The sequence below is a fragment of the Pristis pectinata genome, chromosome 14 (genome assembly GCF_009764475.1).
Source record: "Pristis pectinata isolate sPriPec2 chromosome 14, sPriPec2.1.pri, whole genome shotgun sequence".
NCBI lineage: Eukaryota > Metazoa > Chordata > Chondrichthyes > Rhinopristiformes > Pristidae > Pristis > Pristis pectinata.
In genome coordinates this window covers 13787200-13804263 of record NC_067418.1, presented here as the reverse complement: position 1 = coordinate 13804263, position 17064 = coordinate 13787200, and the positions used below count along the sequence as shown (strand labels likewise).

At 41.0% G+C, this 17064-nt stretch overlaps 1 protein-coding gene across 1 annotated transcript; it reads left to right on the top strand.

Moving 5' to 3' along the window:
- The first annotated feature begins 7674 nt into the window (after positions 1-7674).
- On the top strand, positions 7675-11668 carry LOC127577762 (homeobox protein DBX1-B-like). Its single transcript, XM_052029303.1, has 4 exons — positions 7675-8047; positions 8887-8985; positions 10708-10910; positions 11205-11668. The coding sequence occupies exons 1-4, from the start codon at positions 7675-7677 to the stop codon at positions 11535-11537; spliced, it is 1008 nt and encodes a 335-aa protein (XP_051885263.1). The 3' UTR covers positions 11538-11668.
- The last annotated feature ends 5396 nt before the right edge of the window (positions 11669-17064 follow it).

The window sequence follows — 17064 nt, the reverse complement described above, 5'->3', positions numbered from 1 at the left end:
TCTGTCGTCAGAAAGAAAAAATTGGCAAAGTGGAAAATAAGTTCATATGAAACACTTAAAGAATTACCTCAAGGCCACATAAGGATGAGATTTGAACGCATAAATTCATATAAATTCAAGATCCTGCGATCGTTTTGTGTATCGAAACATGCTTATAAACAAGGGTTTCAGATTTCGTTACATATAGCGCCCAGAAGAAATACCCGCCGTTCCTTGTTGAAGTCACGGAGCTACGATATTGGCACAGAAAGTAAATGTGGCTTAATGAACTGATAGAATTTAACTGGATGGAATCTTGTTGGTTCAGGCGGGCTGTCTGGGCAATGAAATCACTGTTTGTTCATACAAGTAGAGAGGGGTTTATTTAACTGCTTATTTTACAGCCGACGATGTGAATTGAAATTGGCTAATGTATAATTTGACACCCGTCCAGTTTCCCTAACAAGTGTTACAATATTGTCTTTGATTTGTCCTTAGAAGTTAAGAGGAAGCCGCCAAGTCGAGTTGCTTTTCAGGTTTATCCAATGTCCCACACAGCAGCAAACACTTATATTTAGGTTACAACTACACATTTCTTCTCTTGATTTTGTCCGCTCTATACCCAGTCTTCTGATGCTACTTGGAACCTCCCCTAATCACAAACTATGAAGCGTTAGGAACAGAAGAAGGCCATTCACAACCTCCAACAGAAATCTATCCATCTCGGCTTGTTTTCAGATGTCTTCCTGGGAATTTGAATTAATTCCGTGTTTTGGTGAGTAATCTTTTTCTAAAGAATAGAGGTCCCCGGTTTAACAATTTTTGGGAGTTAAAATTTAAAAGTTAAAATTCAAAGGATTCCCAGGTCTTTTGGGAAAGAAACATTCATCCCAGCAACTAGTTGACGCTAAATTAATTGCGCGGGCTCAAAAACAGTTTGACCTCCTTTGAGTTCAAATTCCAATTCAGAGATCTGAACACAGAGTGAATGTCGCCTCTCCAGTGCACCGCGGAGAGCTCTGCGCCGAGAGTAGCGTCTTCTTTGGGCTGAAACCTGCCGGCCTCTAAAATGATCATTAAAGATTTCCCCGGCAGGATTTAGCAGGACAACGCCGAGGCTTTCCTTGGTATCCTTACCAATATTTGGCAACGTTAACTCTAACGGATTATCTCCGTATTGGCTCGATGCTGTCTACGGGACCAAGCTATGCGCAAATTGGCTGTCCCCTTGCAAACATTACAATGGGGACCGTTCTCCAATTGGGTTGGGGCGTCCTGCGGTCGCGAAAAGTCCAATATGGATACAGTCTTTCTCTCAGCGAATATCACTGCAGGGAAGTACAGCTCAGCAGAGCGAATCATTCATTTACCTCACCAAAGGTGCAATACACTGTGTCCTTCGCAATATAACAGACTTTTCCTAATACATTTCTGTCAGGTACCCTTCACATGTTGGTCTTTAATACTTTAAGAGGCTTCCAGTCATGCGGTAAGTAAACCAGTCAAGCTACCTTTTAAGTTTATGGTCATATATCATGCTGGGCATTGTTTCAGATTACGTTCTGTGACGTGGCGTGATACTTTCCTTTACATTAGAACTGCAGCGATATAAGATAGTGTCAATCTTGCAAAGATCCGAAATCGATCTAACCACTAACAGAAGTGGAGTGTTGCGAAGGAGAACTGTAATATGTGCTGCTGTAACCTTCCTAGCGCCAGGGACTGCGGCGTAAAGGTAAAGACGCGTACAGTTAAATGGTCTTTACCTTCACAATGAAATGAAGAAAATACTAACTGTTGGACCCTCAGCTTTCATTCCTCCCCCCCCCCCCCGAAAATCCTTCTATTGTGTCAATCAAGCAGATGGTTTGCAGGAAATATGGCTTAGCCTCAGTGACCGAAACTAATTTTAACTAGCTTTCTATCCCTCCGCGTTTGTTTTCTGCTTACCAAATAGCGCAAAACAGCTGGCCGTGCGAATTAAACCCATTAAAAGCACATTTATAATAAATTATATTCGCAAGAATGTTGTCCTTTGGCACTGAAAAGCACGCACGGGGACGGCGCATTTGAATGAAAATGTGGGCAACACTACCTTCTTAACAGAGCCTGAAAGTCTTAAAACATTTTACTAAATAGATTAACTTGACGATTGTTTGCTTCACATTTATCAGCTTCATTAAGTGAATGGGCGAACAAATATATTACACATGCATGAAAGGCTCTATTGGCTGCACTTATTGTGCTGCAGCCTGACAGGTGGTTAACTGGTTTTACGCAAAAAAAGAGGGGATCTTGACGAGAGCGCAGTGGAGAGACGCCTGCGTAATTTGGCAAGGCTAGAAGGGCCAAGTTATATATTTATATCTCTCATCTTATCCCACTTCCCCCCGTTGCTCAAATTGACCGAGATTGTTCCACCTTGGTATTGGTATTGGTTTATTATTGTCACTTGTACCGAGGTACAGTGAAAAACTTGTCTTACAAACCGATCATCCAGGTCAATTCATTACACAGTGCAGTTACATTGGGTTAGTACAGAGTGCATTGATGTAGTACAGGTAAAAACAATAACAGTACAAAGTGTCACAGCTACAGAGAAAGTGCAGTGCAATAAGGTGCGAGGTCACAACAATGTAGATCGTGAGGTCAGAGTCCATCTCATTGTACAAGGGAACCGTTCGATAGTCTTATCACAGTGGGGTAGAAGCTGTCCTAAGTCTGGTGGTACGTGCTCCTGTATCTTCTACCCGATGGAAGAGGAGAGAAGAGAGAATGTCCCGGGTGGGTGGGGTCTTTGATTATGCTGGCTGCTTCATAATAGACATATATAAATGATCCATCGGTTTTCAAAGAAAGTCTTAAATTGTGCAAGACTTCTAACTTCCATTTATGGTCAGGAATATTGACAAAGACATGATTACTATTTTAACCGAGAGGTTATTTAAAAATTCACCGCTGTCTAAAGGCGACATTTTCCGTGGGGTAGATTCTTTTTTAAATTCAGGTAAGGCAGACTATGTTGTGAGCTGCTCGGAGTTTCCCCCATTGTGTCTCATCATTAGAGGAGCATGCGTCCGAGTCAGCTGCAAGTTCCAATTGATAAGAAGACACCGAGGTGCCGTTTGCTGACCCGACGATTTTCCCTCCCATTTGGAAAGGGCAAGACGGCTTCAGATAGGAATCAAAGACATATTTGTCACTGCCAGAAGTTTCTTAAAGGAACTCCATAAGTTTCTAACTTGAATCATATAAACGAAACTGTCCAATCCCTCAGTAACTGTTTTTCCACCCATCGGTCTAATTTCAGTAGTTTAGAATTATTCAGGGTGTGGATAAGGTTTAACCAAACTTTTGCAAGGCGTGGGCGCGTCTTCACTGATGCAGGCGGATTATGACATAACTTGCCCTAACAGACAGCCTTCGAGATTTACAGCACGATGTTAAGGGGTGTTTGGATGGCGGAGAAGGTGGGGTCAGGGGATGGAGGGGTGTGGGGGTCGATGTTTCTTAAACGTGGGTTTGGGTGAACAGACGCGTAAGGATTTTAAAATGGGTTGATTTATGGTCTGATAGGGAAGCTCAATTGCATCAAATAACTTTCAGGTTAATTCCATGAAGATCAAACATACTTCGGAATGGAAACAGTTTATGGCAGGGGTTGGAGAAGGTTGATTGGGAAATGGGTCGGTAATGCAGGGAATTAAGACAACGGTGGGTGGATCATCGACTTCAAGTCTGCAAATGAAAATGAAACGAGATATGCAAATATTCAAGGAACTGTTCTACTGGGCGCTATTTGGAGTAAATCTGAACATCACAATAAAGGGATTTGTTTCTTTCGTATTACACTTCACCCGGGCATGATTTGCACCAAATCAAAACGAGAATAAATTTATCTCCTCGGACCGCTTCCAAGCATATTTTACAGACAATGACATTCTAGACGACACAAGTTGAGGAATATAACAGCACAAGCTCTGGGTCTATTAATGATAATCTCAAATGAAGCCTTCTGCAGATAAAGTGGCCTTGAGCGATCATGCTACAAACTAACTTTCTCTCTTTCCTAACCTCAAGAGGCTGCCAGTTCTAATATACTTTTCATCTTACAGCTTGGTCACGGTTTGGCGCCGAGGTGATTTATTATTAACTGATGATACTTAAAGTCCGTTAGGTGAATTAGGCGCCTTTGGTTTAATGCGTATGTAAATAGACGCTGCCAGTTATACTGCTTCGACCGTGCGCCTGCCAGACAATTTCATGGGGATTAAATCCAACGGCCTGAATTTTAAAGAAAATGTCTCTTCCGTAAACTCTTCTCTTTTTTAAAAAAAACTCTGTTCAGCCCTACAAAGAAACTGAGTGACTTTTTTCTTTAAAAAAAATGGAGATAACTACCCTCAACATGAATGGCACAGCGAACAAAAAGGACGTGCATAGGTCAAACAACATTAGTCACAGATCTCATCAGGGACCACGGACTTCTAAAGGGAACCTTCAAAAATCTGTCGAAAATAAATCTCAGTCAAATTTCATTGCTGCTTATGCTTTATTTTGCTTTGAATGCTTGTTTGGTCCCTTTTTTCCTCCCTTAGAGATTCAGGATTTTTGTTTTGAAAGTTGTGTCAAGAGTGTGGCACAGGCCCTTACCCAGAGCGTCTACATCCACGTGTGTCGCAGCATGGGCCTGACCCAACCTCCCAGTTAATGTCGTTATCCTGATTTAGTGCAAAGAATCTGCCAGCAGTTGTCCTACACACAGGCGCAACTGCGCAATTTATAGGTATAATGCGGAGCAAATCAACGCACCAGAACCAATAATTACTGGAAAACAAAATTATCAGACAAATGGGGCAAGAATATCGATCTTAAGTGACCAGCTCGCGCCGTTTTGGACAATCAATCAGACATTTTTTTGTCCCTACTTTCGTACACCTGTTTTACCATGTGAAGGATTCGATGCCGTTTTACCCTCTCTCTCTCTCTCTGCTCACGAACAATCACTTCGCTTCGATCCACTCGTGACAAGACTCTGTGAGTTGCTTGATCATTTTAGGATTAGGTCATCCGGATCTCATAAATGTTTCCTTTCCTCCCCCTAACTTTCTTTTTCTGGACTTCTTGAGTGATTTTATTTTCAGTAATCAACTTAAATTGTACTTGTTGCCAATTGAATGGAACATCGTCATCAGTGGATCGAAACAGAGTGATTGCTGGTGAGCAGAATGAGCATGGTAAAATAGGTGTACGAAATGGACAGACAAAAACACGCCTGATTGATTGTTCACAGCGAGCTGGTCACTTCAGATCAATACTCTTGCTCCATTTGTTTGATAATTTTTTTTATTCTAGTGGGTTCATTTACAAAAAAATGGTTCTTGCAGAATCACTATGCCTGCTCCCCTTCTAACTGACAGTTGTAGCACGCTCGCAAATAAAGTGATTTAAACGCTTCGAGAACCGAACCACTCACTCACGCACAGTTGCATACTTGTTTTAAAGGCTGGCTTTTATCAACTTGGAAATAGCACATAATTAGCACTTTTGCTCTTGTTTATTTCTTGATAGATATTTTTACTCCATTTCATGCTCGATATTTCGGTAGAACGAGTTGCACCTGGCTAGACACATCCAAACGGGTGTGCATTTGGTTTGGCCAACGTTGTTCGACATTACAACATCTGCTCATCAATGCAAATCTAAGTGCTTATTAGAAACAACATCTCCTGAAATCATACTAGTAGATCAAAGCAGAACTGTGAGCTTATCCACTAACAACGCACCGTTCCTGGTTATTAAAACAACAGGAGCATTTAGTGAGCAAGCTATTCTCCTGAAACGAGCATAAATTCGCCCGTCACAATTAATATTCCAAATTACAGTCTTGTATGTTACTCGAACGAAACACTCGCTTCCGACTTCAAAAGTTTTTAAAGCTGGTTTTGATCCTCATGTCTCTCGGCTTCTAACTGCATCACCTAAATCCTCTGCACTCCATTCAGAATCATGCTGGTTTGTGCCTCGGTAAAGCTTTTCCAACGTGTTTTTTTTACAATACAAAACAGAATGTAAAATACGACGAAATATCTATTTGCGTATCCGAAAAATAACGGGATTTCCGATTGTTAACGTGGTGGCAATTATTTTTAAAATGCCTTTTCCATTTTAATGTGAATTAATATCTCTTCCAAGTTCCATTGCTGAAGTTCAGTCGCAATGTTTGCTTCTCAATGGGCTTAAACCACGGATGCACCTTTGTCTCTGTGTTAAAGGAACAACATAAGGATAATCTACAGCTGATGCAGAACGCTGAGCAGTGAAAAAAAAACGTATTTTATATAGAAGTAAAGCTGCTGAACGTCGGCTAATACGATTTTTGAAGCATTGTGTTGAGTAAATAAAAATACAGCTGATGGTGACAGTTGATGCTGTTGCCGCGGTTAATGGGATAACGTGGCAGTTGCCCACTTTCCGTCGCTTATTAAGAATAAACTAGTGTACGTTTTTTTTTGCTGAACTTAATATTCTACACATCTGTTATTGCGTTAAAGACCAATTTGATCGATTCTGGACGAGGTTTTGTTCTCTGTTAGAAAGACTCCACGCCTTGTTTAAAAAAGCGTATTAACTGTTTATCTATGTGTCATTAAACACCCAGGGAACATTAAATTAAAAAAAAACAGGTTGTACATTAGCACTTTTTAAACTAAGTCTTGGCTAAAAATCTTTTTATAGCATTTTTCGTACTATTGCAACGAGTCTAGTTTAATTTTTGAGCTGCGTGCCAATAGAGTTAAACCATATATACAACTTGCCAGTGTGAACGAGACTCTGTACTGTTTTATTTTCATAACAATCCGCATAATTCTTAACTAATGCACTAGCTTATTTACTTACAAACGCGATAAACAAAACCAGCTTCTCGCCATTTAGGCTTTTGGGACCCTAATAAAGGTTAAGCACAAGAAATATATTTTATTATATTTCAATTAGTGATGCTTTCGACTGAAAATTGCATTTTATATAAATATAATTTGCTTCCATTACTTGAGAACAATCTGCTATTTAAATGTCTCACTCTGCCAGTCCAAGGAGGCTTTCACAAGGAGATTATAGTGTAAGATATGAATATTTATTGACCAGTTTTGTTGGCGCAGCGGGGGTATCAAATAAATTTAGTGCTTTCTTTTCATAATTCCTTTCAAACGAGGAAAATGTCATTGGAAACTTGGAAAATTGTCTTTTAATTAGCCTGTGTGTATTGCACCCAAACAAAACCAGCTCAAATCCTTCGGCAGTGTATTCAAAAGAGGCGGTCGGTATTCCGAATTAATGGCTACACCTTCTTTGTTGAAGCTCCATTGTGATTGCTTGCTTATGAAGTCTAATCCAATCATAAATTGCTCTAATGGACCAATCAGCGAGCCAGAAGCTCCAAGTGAAAGGAACTCATGTGGAGAACTTTGTTGAACTTCATTGTCAGAGCTGTCACATCTGAAAAGACTTACCCAGGCTGTCTACTATAAAACACATCAGGCAGAAGGAGGCGATGGTAGAAAAGTGCTGGAGGTGTTAGTTGGATCTTACTGAAAGGGAAGTAGGGGTAAAAAGCTCTTTGCTGAATAGGATTGACTGGAGCTTCTCTTTCTCTCTTTCCCTTTCTCTCCCTCTTTTTCTCTCAACGCTGCAGATATGATGTTCCCAAGTGTGATTGCTCCTTCAGCAATGTACCCGGGACTCTTGAGGCCAACCCCAACTCTGACTCTCCCCCAGACTTTGCAGTCAGCTTTTTCCTCGCACGCAATGGGAGCCAGCTTCCTGGTGGAGGATCTGCTGAAGATCAGCCGGCCTGCCAGCTACCTGCCCCGATCTGTGTCTGCCACACTGTCTCCATCAGCTTCCGAACCCACCACCGCCCCAAGCCCGGTGACAACAGAACAAGTCAGTACGACTAGCTCTGTCACAAGTGGAATATGTTCCCCTCACACCTCCATTTCTACAAGCAGCGATTCCAATTACCTAAAGTTTGGTGTGCACGCCATCCTCTCGTCAACCCCAAGAACTGGTGAGTGCCTTCTTCCTTAAGTGCCAGTCAGGAAAGCAATGCAATCATATGCTAATATTATTTACGTGTAATGGATGAAGTACTAACTGCTAACCTCCTATTGAACTTTAAGATAATTACCTCCTTTCTGTAATATCTTTAACAGAAATAAAAAGTGTTTCAAGTAAAAATGTCGTCACAAGAAAACTAGTTTCAAATAATGAATACAACTTTTTTTCCCTGAAAACTTCTTTAGTGCATATTCCCTTAAATCCGCCTTAGGTTAGGGCTTATTATAACATTCACGATTTGTGGTTAGTGGGACATAAAGTTACTTGAATACTATTTGTAGGTGTCCGAATACAATGTAAAGTTACTTAAGTACGATCATCGAGAGGCGGTATATTATCTAAGTACATTTTATGATTATCTATAGAAAATGTACACTTATCTAATTAAGATGCATTGTCCAAAAATGGCATACTGTAATCCAGAAATATTTAAGTCCAACATGACTATCATATAGTATACGGTTATCTAAATATACGATTACCTACATCCAAAACGAGATTATCTAAGAACGATGTATAGGTCTCTAAATACGGTACATCTGTGTCGCCCTTATTGCAATACAGACGGTACAAATTTAATTGAGTACTATATATGGTCATCTAAATGGGGTGTAAAATTATCCCAGAAAACAAAATAATGTATGCTTACCCAACTAATGGGAAATATAAAATGGGTTTATATTGGATTGTATTGGATCCATTGCTATTTGGCAAAGGGGTTATTTAATTATGTTGTAAATTGTATTAGTTAAAAGTGCGCGTTTTGAAATTCCTTTTGTTGTCTTCCAGAAACCTCCCATCCTCTGATCCAAGGGATTTCGCCGAAAGCCTTCTTCCCTTACTTCGAAGGTTCTTTCCAGCCTTTCCTCCGCTCCTCCTACTTCCCAGGTAGGTTCCCGGCATCTCACCCCCCGCCCTCCCCCCGCACGGACGCTCGTGGTCCCCTTGTTTCACGCATATTGAATCAATATTTTGCAGCCTGTCCCGGAGGTTAGAGTGTAGTTCAGAGGTTGTTAGAAGTACAACGGTTCGAAATCAGTCTCGGTTATTTGATGCCCTATTTAGCACAAGCAGTGACGGTTGACATTCTGTTCTGATTCCATGATCTACAAATTAGCAGAAATTGTCACGCACTAAGTTCGAGGCGGGTCCATTCTCAGAAGGTCTGTTGGCTTCCCTACACGGTTGCAGTTTTCCCACAGAGCCCTGCAGTTCACTACTGATTCCTAACAAAGCTTTGAAGACCGTGACCAATCGCTGCTTCATTTTTAGCAACCACACGCAGACTTAGGACCGGGTACACACCCCCCTTCCCCCAAACACCACCCCAGCCTCCCCCACCCCCAGCCCCACCAACAAACTCCAGTGCCTGATAAGATGGTGTTCAGAAGAAACGAATCGCCGAAGTTTTAGTGCTGGAACACTCACAGAACAGTGAACTGGTGTTTCCCATCGAACCAATAAGAATCAAAATGCACACAGTGAAGTGGTGTTTGCTCCAGAACTTATCCACATTCAGATTCTCAAGGCTAACAGGAATAACCTTTGCAGCTGATACTTATGAATGGGAAGAGAAATACACCATATTCATAACACATATACGTACGTCTTCCCGTTGGACAAGTTTTTTTTAACCAGAATTGATGGTAAATTTCTGAACCAATATGTCATTCAACCAATACTCCCGTTCAAAACATTTTCTTACCCACACAAGTTATCCATTCAACTTGAATTTCTAAAACAATTATCTATTAGAAAAATGTTCGATTTTGCATTGGCTATTCACGGCCGCCCCGCCCCCCACTCACCTTTGTTACCAATAAAGCATTTCGATTTCAGTGGCCGGTGACAGCTTTCCACTTTTAATTGACACGTCTCAAACAGCTTAACGTTATGGAACGAAGGTTGGTCTGAACCAGCGACAATTAGACCTTTACCGCCTTTATCCACAAGCTGAAAGTTTCAACAAAAAAACAACTTGGAGTGTTTGAGCTTTCTAAATGGCTTTTCATCTCCATTTGATGAAAATGTTTTGAGAGGAGGGAGACAGCCTGCAGGAATCAGTATACGCACAATGATCTTGGCATGCAGTTCTGTTAAGATTGTGAATGTGTAAATTGCTTTTGTTCCAATAATATATGGCTTTAGCAGCCTGTCCTCAGTCTTTTTCTGTTAGTTCATTACTACACAATTACCATTCACGCTTCATTAGAATTTTTTCTGTCTGCTATTAACACTTTCAGAAGGAGAGACTCTCCCTTTAAAAAAAATCAAACTATTTGAAACCAGCAAAAGTGCCCATTACTAGTTTATCACCTATTCCTCTCTGGTTTCACACAATACGCGTGCCAGTGAATTTATTAAACTTTTCCAGTCACTTAAGTGTCCACGTCAGAGATAAGGTGTTATAAAAATAAATGTTAGAATTTAAAGAATGACTTCAATGTATGAATAACCACACTTGGCTGTTTATAAACGCACTTATAAGTGTAGGACGCAAACTTTCACTCTAACTACAGCTCCCGCTTTCCAAGTGATTTAATACTGTTGTATCGCCAGTATCAACGGTGCTTTTCTCAAGCTTAAATAACCCCACTGTTTTCCCTTCAGCCTCTTCCTCTGTGGTTCCCATTCCCGGCACTTTCTCTTGGCCTCTCGCCGCTCGGGGGAAGCCCAGGAGAGGGATGCTGCGCCGGGCTGTGTTCTCCGATGTACAGCGGAAAGCGTTGGAGAAAATGTTTCAGAAACAGAAGTACATCAGCAAGCCAGATAGACGCAAACTGGCGGCCAAGTTGGGACTGAAAGACTCTCAGGTAATCCATGTTCATAAGGGGCGTCGTTGGCATGAACCTGCGAAATTGTTGTTTTACTCACTGCTAGGATATGGCAGAATGTGGGGAGAATAAAATGGGATTAGTGCAGGATTAGTGCCAACGGGTGTTTGATGGTCGGCAAGGATTCGATGGGTTCGTGTTGTGTGACCATGTCTTCAACTATGACAAACTCGAAAAAAATGTGAGTTGAACAGCAGTGGAAGTACTGTTGTCTGGTTGGCTCATCCTTCCTGAAATAACTTTTAAGAAGTAACTTTTCTGGTCACTTAACAGGTGAAGATTTGGTTTCAGAACAGAAGGATGAAATGGAGAAATTCTAAAGAGAGAGAACTGCTGTCTGCTGGCGGTTGCCGTGAGCAGACCTTGCCCACAAAGTTAAACCCACATCCCGATCTCAGCGACGTGGGAAAGTCGTCTCCCTGTAGCCTCCACTCGGGGGACGAGGAGGAGACGGGATGCAGAGACAGCCCCAAATCATCCATATGTCAATCACCAGAGTACAAGAGCATGGACACGCACCTTCATCTCATCTCACACCAGCACACCGACAAACACACGTACTTCTCCGAGGAGGAGGACGAGGAAGAAGAAATAACCGTTTCATAAACTTGTCTCCTCCGGATCATTTTGTGAATGGACATGCTTGCAAAGTAGGAGGGAAAAAATCCGGACTTACATTTACCAGTAAGGCTGGCTTTGCACAGCTTCAGTGATCTGTACACAGTTTTTGTACAAATTATGTGAGTTGAATGAATATTTTATACCAAGAGTATTATGAATGACTATACGTATAGTTTGATTAGATTCTAATTAAAAGTTTGCAAACTGTTTAATGACTTAACTTGAAAATGTAGACTTTGTGGTCATAACTTATAAAGAATTGTTTTTTTTATTTTGTATGCCGCAGTGTATAGATGCATAATGTTTATATCTTAAATGTTTTGTATAATACCAAATAAAAAGTAGGCATTATGAGATGTTTAAAAATATGAAAATTGTGTCTGTCGGACAATTTTTATTCTCTTGCCTTGGGGAACAAGCAGCCAGGAAAATCATAACCGGGAGCATCCAAGCAACGCAAAACCTTCCACTTCACCCAAATATAATGGCCAATACAAGTAAATGAGCTCTCCAGATCTTTCCATTTCCCTGTACTTTTACTTCCAGAAATCATAAAATTAAAGAAAAAACTATTTAATTTAACGGAACTTGCAGTTGATTGGAACCTTATTACTTCTCTCAAACAAGTTCTCAAAATTACATGTACAATAAAGTGTGTGTCGTTTTTATTTGGGATGATAGGGTTAAGTATGTTTACCAAGTCTATGACTCTTGTAATCTTTTTTTTCCCCCTCTCAATCTCCCAGCTATCAGAGGAGAATGTCGTTCAGTTTGCAAATCTAAGATTTACTTCAGATTGAGTACTGTTCTGTTTTCAATGAAGCCAACCATAAAGGAGATCTAAGCCCCAGTGGTTGGATGTCTAAATAAAAAGTAGTCCTTGGTAATTCCACTCAATGCAGCTTGGTGCTCTATCAAATGATGTACAATAAATTCTCCACTGGTATTTATATTACAGACTCAGCTTGGATTTATTGTATAGCATTGCAAGAAACAGAGGATGTTGCTGGGCCAAATGATTCATTGTATAATGATTACTGCAACCATTATCCCTGAGACTATGTGTACAAGCTGAGGTGCAGCTTCCTGTCCCTATACAGCAGCTGTGGCAACAGATTGGGCTTGTTGTGGGCTAGTTACTGACCTATGGCATTGAAAGGAAATAACAGCCTTTTACCCAGCACCTGCCCCTTTGTAGCAGTCAAGCCAATTACCACCCTCAATGTCAACAGGAGTTGAGGGGTTTCAGGTATGAATAAATACATTACACAGTAATATCTTACTCATATCCAGTCTACAATGCTTTTAAACAGACATGGGATGTGTTGCACAGTGATGTGCAGCATGGAAATTTCAGAATGAAGCACCCGTTGTAATCTCAAGTGCAGCAAGTGTTCCATCCATGAGCACGATCTGCTGCACATGCTTTCCAAGAGTCACTGGTTCCAACTTAATTCAACAATGCCAAGCTTTTCCAAGATGAGAAAAGGAATCACCATTAGGAGGTGTAGATTACACATCACAACCAGTGCTCATGACATCCCTGCAAAACATCTCACTCAAGCCTAAATAATATAGGAGAACAAGACTCATATCTATACTGAGAAACGGACCAAATAGATTAATGATTTCTTCTCACGATACTTCAAGCCTCTGGACAATACTTCCAGTTATTTAAGATTCCAACATAATGAAGGTATTCTACATTCTGTGCCATATGGCCTTTACTAGAAGCACCAATGCCTCTCACCCCCCCCCCCCCCCCCCACTGACAATGAGTGTCCGTTTCAAGATCCTGGAGACCACTTCCCATATCTTGGCAGCCAACTCTCAACAAAGGCAGACATTGATGATGAAATTCACATTTCCCTTTGATTGTCTGAAGTAAAGTGTGTTTGAAGATCAAGACCTCAGAAACTGCATAAAGTTGATTGGAGACAGGTGTTGCATTTATACAAAGTTGTTTTGGGCATATCATCGAATCTTTTCCTCTGGTAATCTCTTAACATGACAGAGCTCGGAATGGAATCTGTTTTGGGAGTCTGTCCATATGCTGAACACCAATATGGCCAGTCCTCCTATAAATTTCTGAGACTTGGATTATTTACTACTAGCACCTTAAAGCATTGAACAGATACTCCAGATCCATCGGCAGGATTAAAGAACCAATATCAGTGTCCCCTCCCAAGCTAACATCCCCACCAGTAAGGCCTGAATCACATTCAGTTGGTCCCATTGGGCAGGCTGCAGTGTTCACATATCCAACACCAGACTCCCAAAACAGACTCCATTCCAAATTCTTTTGTGGTAAGGAATTGCCAGAGGAAACGATTCAAGGACGCGCTCAAAACCTCCTTGAATAAATGCAACACCCCCACCAATTCCTGGGAATCTCTGGGTCATCACCACTTAAAGAAGCATCCAGAATTGGCACAGAGGACCTCAAGTTCATCTATCAGAAGCACACAGAAGTCCAATGTAAATGGTGGAAGGAGCGCATCCCCTCCCAGTCTTCTTCTCGCTGAACGGTTCCTTCTTCTAGTTGAATAGCACCATATATTCCACCTGGGTAGTCTACAACCCGATGGCATGAATATTGAATTCTTCAATTTCAGGTAACCTTCTCCTTCTCTGTTCCTTCCTCTCTCTTTCTGATCTACCCAGGATCTTTCCAAACTATCCCCTAGCAATCCCCCCATCTCCCTGTTTCTTCCCCCCCCCCCACCTCCACCTGCCCATTACCCACATACTCCTCCCACTGGGTCCCCTCCCCCACTGTTCCCATCTGCCCACCATCCTTGCCCACCATTTCTTCTCCACCTTCCTTTTTTAATCAAATTCTATAACTTGCAGCCCTTTGTTCCCTCTACGTATCACCCCACCCCCCAGTCTCTACTGCTATCTCCACTCTTCCCTCCCCCACCTGATTCCATCTACCAATCAATCCCTCCTCACCAGGATCCATCTATCCCTTGCCAGCTCTTGCCCTGCCTCTCCCCCTCACCTCTTTATACTGGCTATTTCCCCTCTACTCTTTCGGTCTGGATGAAGGGTCTCAACCTGAAATGGCGATTCTCCATTTCCCTTCACAGATGATGCCTGACCTGCTGAGTTCCTCCAGCCACATTTTTTTTGCTGTCTAAGAAGTAAACAGCAAACAGTAACAGATTAGTTAATACATCTTCGATGTGTGCTAGACACATACAGTTTAAAGTGGTTCACAGGACCCATATGTCTAAGGATAAGTTAGCCCATTTTTAGCACCATATAAATCCTATATGTGACAGATGTAATTCAGAGGTGGCTTCCCTGACACATATGCTTTGGTCCTGTCCTCTTTTGGAAAAATATTGGAAAGACGTTTTTAATATTATTTCAACTATATTGAATATTGATTTACAACCCCATCCTATTACTGCAATTTTTGGGTTACCAATGATGGATTCTGGCCATTTATCCACTTCTGCTTGTCATATGATTGCTCTTGTTACATTAATGGCCAAGAGATCCATTCCATTTAAATGGAAGGACCCTATACCTCCTAACACATTTCAATGGTTTTCTCAAACTATAACATGTTTAAACTTAGAAAAAATTAAGAGTGGTACTGTTGATCCTTCACTTAAATTTGAGGAGGTTTGGAGTCCATTTATTCAGTATTTCCATATGATATAAGCAGACCTTTTTCGAATCCCTTTCAATAACCTTTGAATATAGAAGAGTGGAGCTAACGACATAATAATTTTTTTTAACTGAAGAAATATCAGTCCAGGTTTTTTTTGAAGTTTTTGGTTTGCTTTTGTTTATTATGATTTCTTTTGATTTGGGGGTTCTCTTTTCATATAATTAAATTTCTTTTCAATTTTTTTTGTATCATGCTCACTTAGCAAGAGAGTGGGAGGTCCAGGTTATATATTTTACTCCTTGTGAATATATATATATTAACTGTTATTATTGTTATTCCGAGCTCTTCGCACCATGTGTATAATCATTAATGTTATGTATATTAATTTGAATTAATTTGAAATTCAATAAAAAGATTGAAAAAATGTAAACTATTTGCAAATAAAAAATCAAGAGGGATTTGTCTTCTGCTACAAAAAGTATTCATAGATCACTTCTGCTGGTAAGTGCAAGACCCACATTATCAAATATACATTAGGACTTTCCAGGCTGGCATGAATGTAGTGAAAGGTCAGACGCAGCACAAAAATTTGGAATAACATCAGCATCAAAATATAAACATGTAAAAGCTGAAAACAGTTGTCTCCAACTTAAAAAAAAGACAATTCTTCCTTTGTGGCCTTATCACTTTATATGCCACAATTATAAAGTATTTCACAACATCTGGACAGATGTGAGAGGAGCTCGGTATTTACTTACACAAAGATGACATTTTGCTTCTGCTCAGGGCAGTAGGATTTGGATAATTTTCCTCCGTGCTGTGTCGCTCAGGGAGCAGGAAGTGGTGTCAGATCAGTCCCTTGGAGCAAAAGAATCCGATTGCCAAAATCCTTAAAACAATTAATAATCACGATGATTATTATCAATATTTGCAGTGGCATTGTTCACTATTTTGATTCACGCCCCCTGTCTCTGGGTAAGAGAGTTTAGCCGAGAGAATAACTAACTTTTCCATGTGCATATCTCAGATAAAAGCACACTTTACCCAAGTGAGTTCACGTCAGCTACCATTTCCAGGTGAAACCATACACAGTGGGAAACTGGCCCGGGCACTTTTGCACGAGTCATATTCGCGCCGTTCATGTTTTCCCTGAATGTGTCGGGCACCTAATCACCTATTGCCAAGCAGCCAACACGTCTTCTCTTCCCAACGTAAAATGGAGCTTACAAATGCAATCTGCAAGCCTCACTGATTGTTTACAGAAGCACACATTGCCCAGGGATCAACACTGAGGCATCAGTTAAAGGGACTGCACCGTGACATCAATGCTTGGCGCACAGTATCCAACAGACTGCTCAGGATAATGGAAATGACATCAGTGATGGTCCACTTACAGCCCACAGTCTTTTCGTGCCAATAACATCCAACTCGGCTGGTGATACCTTGCAATATCATTCGCGGCTCAGGACTCACTGCAGGGGTTGCAGGGGAAATCGCCATGCTTTCCCTCTCTTCCATGGCAGCCTTTTTCTGCTGCTGTTCTGTGGCTGCCACGCCTTTAAGGTGTGACACTCTTCCCAGCAACGAGCACCGCAATGGCATGGCAGTTGAGAGTTTCAGCCGGGACCCTCGTGGTTCATGTTTCCGTGCGTTGAACCGCTTTTAACATTTGGCGTATGTTGGGTGCATGAAAAAAGAGGTAAAGTTTAATTTCTATCATTTCTTTTACTACTTTCCGTTTTTGATTTCACTAATATTTGATTTTAACGTAGAATATAGTCTATGGTACTTCAGAGAAATATGGCGACTGACCAGTATTTGGGTAGAAGTGGTTTGCTGAAAGTTTTTCAGAAAACTTTGTTATCCACAATAGAGAAACAACTTCCA